The sequence below is a fragment of the Heterodontus francisci genome, chromosome 34 (assembly GCF_036365525.1).
Source record: "Heterodontus francisci isolate sHetFra1 chromosome 34, sHetFra1.hap1, whole genome shotgun sequence".
In the NCBI taxonomy this organism is placed as follows: Eukaryota; Metazoa; Chordata; class Chondrichthyes; order Heterodontiformes; family Heterodontidae; genus Heterodontus; species Heterodontus francisci.
Genome location: NC_090404.1, coordinates 18,118,622 through 18,129,845, shown reverse-complemented (window position 1 = coordinate 18,129,845; position 11,224 = coordinate 18,118,622). Strand labels below are relative to the sequence as shown.

At 47.5% G+C, this 11,224-nt stretch overlaps 1 protein-coding gene across 1 annotated transcript; it reads right to left on the bottom strand.

The window, feature by feature from the left end:
• Window positions 1-282: 282 nt before the first annotated feature.
• On the bottom strand, window positions 283-4,727 carry LOC137349131 (zinc finger protein 420-like). The gene is made up of 2 exons (XM_068014510.1): window positions 4,617-4,727; window positions 283-2,596 (listed from the first exon to the last, which is right to left on the bottom strand). The coding sequence occupies exon 2, from the start codon at window positions 1,899-1,901 to the stop codon at window positions 291-293; it is 1,611 nt and encodes a 536-aa protein (XP_067870611.1). The 5' UTR covers window positions 1,902-2,596; window positions 4,617-4,727; the 3' UTR covers window positions 283-290.
• Window positions 4,728-11,224: the final 6,497 nt, after the last annotated feature.

Below are 11,224 nucleotides of genomic sequence, written 5' to 3'. Positions count from 1 at the left end.
ACACCTCCTGTTTTGCCATTTACAGAAGACTGACACACTGAAGTTGTGAAGGAGTATGCAGTTTCAAACACTTGCTTTCCTGGTTGAAGCTCATTTCCACCGAGGTGGAAGAAAATAAAAAACAAAGACGACTTAGAAATGGTTTGTGGTTGTACCGGCATTAAAGAAAATCAGAACTATCAGCAGTAAAGGTTGGAAAGGGAGAAACCATTAGATGATTTCCGAAACCCCAATGTTGGAAATCCGCCATTTGGCAGAAACTTCACATCCCCGATCTACTTGTGAACTTGCTAGTGTGTCAGAAGACTGGAGGACTGAGGGAATCCCTTCCCACACTCTGAGCAGGTGAACGGCCTCTCCCCAGTGTGTACTCGTTGGTGTATCAGCAGGTTTGATGACTTAGTGAATCCTTTCCCACACTCTGAGCAGGTGAACGGCCTCTCCCCAGTGTGAACTCGCTGGTGTGTCAGCTGTTCGGATGAAGTTTTGAATTCCTTGCCACACACCGAACAGGTGAATGGCTTCTCCCCAGTGTGTACTTGCTGGTGTGTCAGCAGGTGGGATGACCGAGTGAATCCCTTCCCACACTCAGAGCAGGTGAATGGCCTCTCCCCAGTGTGAACTCGCTGATGTCTCAGCAGGTGGGATGACCGAGTGAATCCCTTCCCACACTCAGAGCAGGTGAATGGCCTCTCCCCAGTGTGAACTCGCTGGTGTGACAACAGGCTAGATGAAGTTTTGAATCCCTTTCCACACTCTGAGCAGGTGAACAGCCTCTCCCCAATGTGAACTCGCTGGTGTCTCAGCAGGTTAGATGAACTTTTGAATCCCTTTCCACACTCTGAGCAGGTGAACGGCCTCTCCCCAGTGTGAACTTGCTGGTGTATCAGCAGGTGGGATGAAGTTTTGAATCCCTCCCCACATGCAGAGCAGGTGAACGGCCTCTCCCCAGTGTGCACTCGCTGGTGTCTCAGCAGATCGGATGAAGTTTCGAATTCCTTGCCACACACCAAACAGGTGAATGGCCTCTCCCCAGTGTGTGCTCGCTGGTGTTTCAGCAGGTGGGATGACCGAGTGAATCCTTTCCCACACTTAGAGCAGGAGAATGGCCTCTCCCCAGTGTGAACTCGCTGGTGTGCCAGAAGGATGGATGAAGCTTTGAAACCCTTCCCACACTCTGAGCAGGTGCATGGCCTCTCCCCAGTGTGAACTCGCTGGTGTCTTTGCAGCTCGGATGAAGTTTTGAATCCCTTCCCACACTCAGAGCAGGTGAATGGCCTCTCCTCAGTGTGAACTCGCTGGTGTCTTTGCAGCTGGGATGAAGCTTTGAATCCCTTCCCACACTCTGAGCAGGTGAACGGCCTCTCCCCAGTGTGAACTCGCTGGTGTGACAGCAGGTTCGATGAAGTTTTGAATCCCTTCCCACACTCTGAGCAGGTGAACGGCCTCTCCCCAATGTGAACTCGCTGGTGTGACAGCAGGTTCGATGAAGTTTTGAATCCCTTCCCACACTCTGAGCAGGTGAACGGCCTCTCCCCAACGTGAATTCGCTGGTGTCTCAGCCGGTTGGATGAAGTTTTGAATTCCTTCCCACACTCTGAGCAGGGAAACGGCTTCTCCCCAATGTGAACTCGCTGGTGTGCCAGCAGGTTAGATGAAGTTTTGAATCCCTTTCCACACTCTGAGCAGGTGAACGGCCTCTCCCCAGTGTGAACTCGCTGGTGTGTCAGAAGGTCGAAGGACCGAGTGAATCCCTTCCCGCATTCAGAGCAGGTGAACGGCCTCTCCCCAGTGTGCACTCGCTGGTGTATCAGCAGGTTTGATGACTGAGTGAATCCTTTCCCACACTCAAAGCAGGTGAATGGCCTCTCCCCAGTGTGAACTCGCTGGTGTGTCAGCATGGTGGATAACTGAGCGAATCCTTTCCCACACTCAGAGCAGGAGAATGACCTCTCCCCAGTGTGAACTCGCCGGTGTGTCAGCAGGTTTGATGACTGAGTGAATCTTTTCCCACACTCAGAGCAGGTGAACGGCCTCTCCCCAGTGTGAATATGTTGGTGTACAGTGAGATCAGAGGATTGCCTGAACCCAGTCCCGCAGTGAGTGGACCTGAATGGTCTCGTCAGTGTGAACACGTTGATGGGACATCAATTCCGCAAAACCTGAATAGCAATTCCCACAGTCTAGACATTTAAAATGTCTCTTGTCAGCGTGAACCCGTTGATGTGCCAGCAGGTTGGATGATTGAGTGAATCCCTTCCCACACTCGGAGTAGGTGAACGGACTCTCCAGGGTGCGACTACGTGAATGAGTTTCCAGCTCAACTGGATACTTCAATCCCTTCCCACAGTCCCCATATTTACATGGTTTCTTCCCAGTGTGACTACACTTGTGTTTCGACAGGCCAGATGATCGGCTAAAACCTTGGCCACACACAGAACACGTGTACAGTTTCTCCCCACTGTGATCAGTGCTTTTTCCTAACACGTTCAAAATCCAGTGGTTTTCGGGTTACGCTAAATTGGGCAACGACTTCAGATCCCGATCAGATGTTTGCTTTGCATTTCACGGCTGCAATTCCTCCCCTTCGAAAACCCTGTGAAATTGATTTAAAAACAGAAAAAAAAATTGTGACAGAACTCACAAAAACACAAAGGCAGTGTGTGAAATGGAGCTGAATGAATCTGGTAATTTTTGGGGGCAGTACGAGAAAAAGTGACCATGAAAGCTGCTGGATTGATGTACAACCCAACTGGTTCATTAATGTCCTTCAGGGAAGGGAAGTTCCCACCCAGTCTGGACCTACACAAGACTCTGCTCTCTTTGGGAGGAAAGAGAGGGAGGAGGAGGGGCAGGGAGAGGAGAGGTATTTCATATATGTACAACTCGACCAGAACTTTGACAGAACCTCCCAAACCCTCAACTTCCATCATCCAGAAGGACCAGGGTATCAGGTGTATGTGAACACCATCACCTCCACGTTGCCCTCCAAGTCACACAGCATCCTGACTTGTCTGACATCCAGTACTGGATGAACAGAAATTACCTCCAATTAAATATTGGAAGTCTGAAGCCATTGTCTTGAGCTCCTGCTGCAAATTCCTGTCTCTAGTCACCAACTCTATCCCTCTCCCTGGAAACTGTCTGAGGCTAAACCAGACTGCTCATAACCTTAGTCATATTTGACCCCGAGATGAAATTCCGACTGCAAATCGGTGCCATCACTCAGACCACCTATTTCCACCTCAGTAACATCACCACTGTCTCAGCTCATCTACCTCTGAAACTTACATCCATGTATTTCTTTCCTCTCAACTTGACTATTCTAACACACTCCTGGCCGGCCTCCCACATTCTACTCTGTCAGCTTGAGATCATCCAAAACTCTGCTGTCTGTGTCCTTACTCGAACCCAGTCCTGTTCACACATCACCACTGTGCTCACTGGCCTACACAGGCTCCCAGTTAAGCAGCACCTCAATTTCAATATCCTCATCCTTGCTTTCAAATCCCTCCATTCCCTCACCCCTCACTATCTCTATAATCTCCTCCAGACCTACAACCCTCCGAGAGATCAGGGCTCATCTAATTCTGACACCTTGAACATCCCTGCTTTTCATTCCTCCATCACAGGTGGCCGTGACTTCAGCTGCCAAGGCCATAAGTTTTGGAAATCCCTCCCTAATCCTCTCTACCTCACCTTCCGTGATTCAGACACTGATTATAACACATCTCTTTGATCAAGGTTTTGATCATCTGCCCGAATATCTTATGTGGCTCAGTGTCAAATGTTGCTTTATAACACTCCTATGAAATGCTCTGGTACATTTTATTACATTAAAGGTGCTATATAAATACAGGTTGATGTTAACTTGGACATATATCACCATTCCTTCTCCATCACTGGGTGAAAATCCTGTAACTCCTTCCCAAACACCACTGTGGGAGCACCTTCACCACACGGACTGCAGCGGTTTAAGAAGAAGGCCCACCATCACCATCTCGATGGACAGCACGGGACTGGCAATATATGCTGGTCTGGCTAGTGACGGCCATCTCCCAAGAATGAAGGAACAACTTCTGTATATGTAAAATGGCTTAAAAGCCTCCACAGAAATACTTGTTACTGAAACAATACTCTTTCACATTGAGTGGTTGGTGTTTATTGAGCGGCCTCCCCACCCTTGACCGTCTCACATTGGAAACTGTTGGGCCCGACTGGGCTCACAAGTTCTCGGGATTAAAGCTGCTTCTCCTCCATCTCCACTCCAGATCAAACTGATGCAACAAAAAAGACCAACACAGGAGGTTAGAGAGCAAATGCCACATCCAACTCCCACTCCCAATAAACACCAGCTCTTAACTGGTCCGTCTGTGTTTCTTGACTCAGTTCTGTGAGCAACACTTGCAATAAAATAAAACCAAAATATTGGGGATGCTGAAAATCTGAAATTAAAAGGAGGAAATGCTGGAAATGCTCAGCAGGTCAGGCAGCATCTGTGGAGAGAGAAACAGGGTTAACGTTACAGGTGCATTGAGCCACCAGAGCCTGCAGCCTGGAACTCGGAGTGGGAGAAGGAGGAAGAATGAGGAAAGGCAACATAGTCCAACACTCACAGCAACCTCCAATCCACCGACATTACCGGGATAGGGAGACAGAGTTTAGACACACTCAGCAACACGACTCCAGTAAAACAGCCCAGGAGGAAAACGAGTCTGCGCACAAGTCTCTTGATCTCTGACCTGAGAACGCAATTTCCGTGTCTATGACGGCCTTTGCCGACCAAGAGCGCGAGTGGGGCGGGACATTTCCGAGGCCCCGCCCCCTCGCAAGCTCCGATTCCTTGGAGGACCCGTGGCCCGAGCTGGCATCCAGCCCCGCCCCCCCCCCCACGGCTCTTCCAATTGGTCCGGAACTGATGTCCATCAGCCTGGCGGGCGGTGTGAGGTGAGCATGCGCGACCAGACCGGTCTGAATCCGAGGGGGAGGTGGTCGCGGGGGAGAGGGCGGCGGGCTTGCAGAATCACAGAATTGTTCCAGTGCAGGAGGAGGCCATTCGTCCCATTGTGTCCGTACCTGCTCTCCGAAAGAGCAATGCATTCAGTTCCATTCCCCCATCTTCTCCCCATAACCTTGCACATTCTTCCTTTCCAAACAACAGTCTATTTCCCTTTTGAATGCTTTCACTGAACCTGCCTCCACCGCACTCTCAGGCAGCACATTCCAGACCTTAACCACGAGCTACATGAAAAAGTTTTCCCTCATGTCACTTTTGCTTCTCTTCCCAAATACTGTAAATCTGTGCCCTCTGGTTCTCGATCCTTTCACCAGTGGGAAGAGTTTCTCTCGATCTACTCTGTCCAGACCCCTCATTATTTTGAATACCTCTTTCAAATCACCTCTCAGCCTTCTCTTCTCCAAGGAAAACAGTCTTAACTTCTTAAATCTGTCTTCATAACTGAAGTTCCTAATACTTGGAACCATTTGTAAATGTTTTTCCGTATGCCCACACGTCTTTCTGAAAGTGCGGCACCCAGAACTGGACGCAATACACCAGCTGAGGTCAAACTAGTGTCATCCACAACTTCAACATATCTTCCTTGCTCTTGTCCACTATTCCTCTGTTAATAAAGCCGAGGATGCTGTATACTTTATTAACTGCTCTCTCACCCTATCCTAACACCGTCAATGACTTATGCACGTATACACCCAGGTCCCTCTGCTCCTGCACCCCCTTTAGAATTGTTGCCTTTATTTTATACTGTGTCTCCATGTTCTTCCTACCAAAATGAATCACTTCTCACCTCTGCATTGAGCTTCATCTGACACCTGTCGGCCCATTCCACCAACTTGTCTGTGTCCTTTTTGAATTCTACACTAGCCTCCTCAGTTCTCAATGCTTCCAAGTTTCATATCATCTGCAAACTTTTAAATTGTGTCCTGTACACCAAGGTCTAGACCATTAATATATATCAGGAAAAGCAAAGGTCCCAACACTGACCTCTGGGGTTCTCCACTACAAACCTTCCTCCAGCCTGAAAAACATCTCTTCACCACTACTCTTTGTTTCCTGTCACTCAGCCAATTCCATAATGTTACGACCAGGTGAGAAAGATGTCTAGGGGTGTCTTTCAGCCTTCACCTGATCTTACTGTAACATGAATTAATTTTTAAACACGGTGTGTTTTGAGCTCCCCCTTAGCGAATCCTTGATCACTGCTTTCCAATTATAAAGCAAAGAAATGACACAGACAGGCCTTCTTAGGTTCAAAGAAGAAAAGTGAAATTTATTAAAATTTAAACTTAAACTCTAATTCGGTTAAGAAACTATGGATACACGTCGTGCCCCAAGTTTGCATGCATATGCAATATGCACATGCAAGTAGAGACAGAAAAGAGTGGAAGAAAAAAATAAAGTGGAGAAGTTTGAGGCAATATCAGAAGAGTTTCTTGTTACTGTGCTTCGGGCTCATTGCAGTCCTTTTGTAGGTAGTTCTTGCTTGTAAGTTATTCTTGCTTTTCGTTGGGGCCCGATAGTCTTAAACCTTGTTCACTGTAGGAGACATTTCTCTCTTGGGGTTCCTGTATCTTCAATGGATTCCAAAGCTGGTGAGAAAGAAATGAGAGCAGAAAGGAGAGAGGTCTTTTCAGTCCAGGAGCAAACAGCTTTCTGAGTTTCAGTTCAAAACTCTGTGGCAAGTTCAAATTCCTGCCACAGCCAGTTAGTCATGTGACTAAACTGGTCTGACCACGTCTTCTCTGTATTGGGAAGCAGGGACTGGATCCTTTGTTCCAATGCTGTCTGCCAGTATGCAGAAAAGGCCTTTCTGATGAGGGGCCTGGCAATTCCTTGTGATCGGCCCTCTTTTCTTCCCAGCAACGACGATAAGTTTTAATGTCCATGTGGCAAAATTAATGTGTCTCATTCTTGGCAGGTGGGGGCCTGCATGACACCTCCACACCCAGGGGAATGAAATGCAATTTGAAAAAAAAATGGCACATTTCATTACAATTTTGAGAGAAATATAAGATACATTTCTCTCATTCATTTCCATTCCTTCAGCAATCTTAAAGCCAATTAGAATTGTCTTTTCTGGGTGCCGGTGTTGCTTTAATGTCCCCTTTTTTGGCATCCCAGTAACCAGGTAGTTCTTTCAGGGGAAGCTTTTCTTCAGTTTGCCCATTGCCATGACTGCCTCAGGTTTTGTTCCTTTTCGGGTCATTTTTTTCCCCCAAGAGTTAGTGGTGGGTGGGTCTATCCTGAACTCTCTCTCAGTGGTTTGCTGAATCATGCAAAGCCTTTTGCCTTCAGGGGATAGGTGGTGCACTTTTCCTCTGACTGTGGGGGAGGATTCTTTGTTAAACTCCCCTCTGTTCTCTGGGACACTCCTACCTGCAGCTATGTGTGCAGACTCGACTGCACTCTCCCTTGGCACTTCGACTAGGTGAGGCATCACCCTCATGTATCTGTGCCACTGAGAGGCGGGGTCTAACTTTTCAAATTTTTTGTGGTTGGCTGACCACACAGTAGGGGTTTTTATCCGGATTCCTCCCGGACTTTCTTTAACCTGCCCTCTTGGTCACGTTTTCCCCTTCTCTTTCCAAATCTATGCCAGCCATGTGCCTGCTTGTCCCCTTTTGTTCTCAGCATGGATCCTGTACAGTTCACCAGCCCTTGGCTGGAGGGTCCTCCTATCACCGGTACAGGACTGAGGAGGTTTCACTGTAGGTTGGTGTTTCTCCTCAACCTGGCACATGTAGCAACTCCTGCAGTACTCCACCACATCTTTGTGGAGTTTTGGCCAGTCAAACTACTGTCTTATGTGGGCTTTGGTCTTTCATATACCGGCATGTTCAGTCACATGGGCCTTTCTCAATATTTCTCCCCAGTACCTCTGTAGCACAATGAACTGATGAACTACTGTCCACTCTTTTCCCTCAGGTCTGTGAGGAGAATTCCATTTCCTCATCAGTACCTCATTTTTAAATAGTAGCAATCAGGGACTCCCTCTGCTTCACTTTCAGACTGGGCAGCGTGCTAACTCTCGCAATACTGGGTCGGCTCGCTGAGCCTCACCTCGGGAAAATCCATTTAATTCATTCCCTGGGTCTCCTAACTTTCCAAAGAAAGTCTCGGACAGGCAGACCTCGAGCTCATTTGCACACAGTGCCATTGCAGTCTCCTCTGCAGGAACTGGTTTGCTCATGGCCTGATCCACTACACATTTAGGGAAACTGCAGGGAACCGTCTCCTGCCACAGCCCTGTCTCTCTGACCTCCTGCGGTCTTTCTTTCACGTCTGGGGGACTACCACCTTCACCGCCAACAGACCGTTACCTAGGAGCAGGTCAACCCTGTCCACAGGCAAACTAGGGACAATCCCTACGGTCACCGATCCCGAAACTAGGTCACACTCCAAGTGCACCCGGTGTCCAGGTACAGGCATACACTGACCTCCAATACCATTCACCACCATGTTGGTGTTCACTGCACGCTCTGGGGGAAAGGTCAGGCCTTTTCCCAGTAAAAGAGATCAAGTGGCCCCTGTGTCCCTAAGAAGGGATCTCGTGGTCCCAAAGAATCACTATGGGCTTGCTTGCCCCACTCAAGGGGTATGCGGTTACTTTCCCTTCAGACACAAAACCCTGATAACCTTCAGGAATCCTATTAGCTTTTCCTGCACTGGCCGTAGTAATCTTCCTGGGTCTGACTCTTACTGTAGTTAAAGCCACAGCTTGTTCTGCTGTGCTTTGCATCAGGTCCCTGTGTTCACTGAGCAGGTGTGCCCTGATTAAACCTATTGGTTTCCCCTTTAGTTTCCAGCAGTCAGCTTTTAAATGCCCTGCTTTATTACAATGGAATCACACAGGTCTCCAGGTCTCACTCTTGCTCACAGCACCTTCCCTCTTGGCTGGAGGAGGGCCCCCTGTGTCTCCTGCTTTCCTTTCTCTCTCAGGATTGGCTGGGCGGAGATCACCTTCCCACCCTTTGTCCTTTTTGGATTTGTGGAGGTGATTAGGAAAGGTTCTCCCCTGGGAAACGGACTTACATATTAAAGAAAACTCATCAACCAGAACGGCCGCTTGCCGGGCTCCCTGAACCCACTGCTCCTCTACATGGGTCTTTATTGAGAGTGGGAGAGAGTTTTTAAATTCCTCTAACAGAATTACTCCTCAGAGAGTCTCATAGCTGAGCTGTATTTTAAGAGCCCTCATCCACTGGTCAAAAGCCAGCTGCTTACCTCCAGATAAGTTTGATTAGCTTGCTTTTTGAGGGTTCTAAACTTTTGGCGGCAGGCTTTGGGTACTAAATTCATATGCCCGAAGATAGCATTTTTGGTCAGTTCATAATGTGATGAACTCCCACCTGGAAACAAGGAATAAACCTCAAGTGCTTTTCCAGTTAGCTTGCTTTGTATTAAAAGGGACCAGGTCTCAGTTGGCCATTTTAGCTGCCTTGAAGAAAGATGGCCAGAGTTATACTCCTTGCCTTGCATCAGTGTGGTGCAAAAGACAGCTTCACACTGACTCAAGGTTCACAGTGTGACTGGGGCAGTAGACAGTGAAAGTGAAGATGAACAATGAATGGAATTCAGCCATACACCTGAGCAAACCGATAAGTGGAAATTCCAGATCACTTCAGTTGCTGCAAAGTACAGGACATATTCAGTTTATACAGCTCATGCTCACTGCAGGATATTCACATACAGTAATCAGTTTGTGCAGGGTTTTCAGAAATTACTTCAAACACACTGTTGTGTAAATGGAAGCAAGTTTCAATTTCCTATTGACAGACCAATGTTTTTGCTGCAGACCAGTGACTTGCCAGCTACTGATCCTGCACCATTAATTTTAAACCATGTCAAATGAGCTGTGTCAGTTCTCAAGTAGTCTCTGCTAAGATATCCCACGAAGGCAAAAACAAACACTCGGAATTGGTCATACATATGAACATACGAATTAGGAGCAGAAATTGGCCATTCTGCCCCTCTAGCCTGCTCTGCCATTCAATAAGATCATGGCTGATCTGTTTGTGTATCGAATTCCAAACTCCCATCTACCCTCGATAACCTTCAATTCCCTTGCCTAACAAGAATCTATCTACCCCGGCTTTAAACATATTCAATGACCCCGCCTCCACCACCTTCTGAGGCAGAGAGTTCCAAGGTTGCCCAAACCCTCAGAGACAAAATCTCTCCTCATCTCTGTCCTAAAAGGGCGACCCCTAATTTTAAAACAGTGTCCCCTAGTTCTGGACTCACCCATACGAGGAAACATCCTTTCCACATCCACCTTGTCAAAACCATTCAGGATCTTATATACTTCAGTTAAGTCTCCCTCACTCTTCTAAACTCCAGTGAAAACAAGCCCAGTCTGTCCAAACTTTCCTCATAAGACAACAAGCTCATTCCAGGTATCAATCTAGTAAACCTCCTCTAAACCTCCTTTAACACATTTACATCCTTTCTTAAGTAAGGATACCAAAACTGCACACAGTATTCGAGATGTGGTCTCACCAATGCCCTGTATAACTGAAGCATAACATCCTTACTTTTATTTTCAATTCCTCTCATAATCGGGTAGCGTTCCATTCACCTTCTTTATTACTTTTTGTGACTCATGCACTAAAATACATACAGCCCTCTCTATTTAAGTAAAACTCTGCTTTTTTATTCCTCTTGCCAAAGTGAACAACTTCACATTTCCCACATTATACTCCATCTGCCAGATTTTGCCCACTCACTCAACCTATATATATTGGTCTGTGTTGGATCTCAGTTTTTTTATGTTCTCATTGGTTACACCAAAAAGAGACGAAGTCCGACTGGAGCTTTAAGAAACTTTATTGTAGTACTTAGTGGTTACATCATCAGCAAAGCGAACAACAACAACACCTGGGCTCTCCTCCCTCTTCCTCCGTGCTGGAGGAGGGAATTCAAGCCTTTCTTATAGTTCTTCTCACAAATTAGTGACACCCCCTTTATGTTCCCAATTGGTTCACAAACTTTGCAGTTTCTTGGTGTCAGGGCCTGATTGGGGCACTGCCTTGTCGCCCTCTCCTCAAGCAGTTTCTTATTCCCCTATCTCCTGGGACATTGTGGACATTGCAGCACTTCAGGAGACTCGCCTCCCCGCGAGTGGCTCTCTAGCAGAGCAAGACTACACCTTCTTCTGGCAGGGCAGGGATCCTGAAGAACCAAGACAGCATGGAGTGGGCTTCGCCA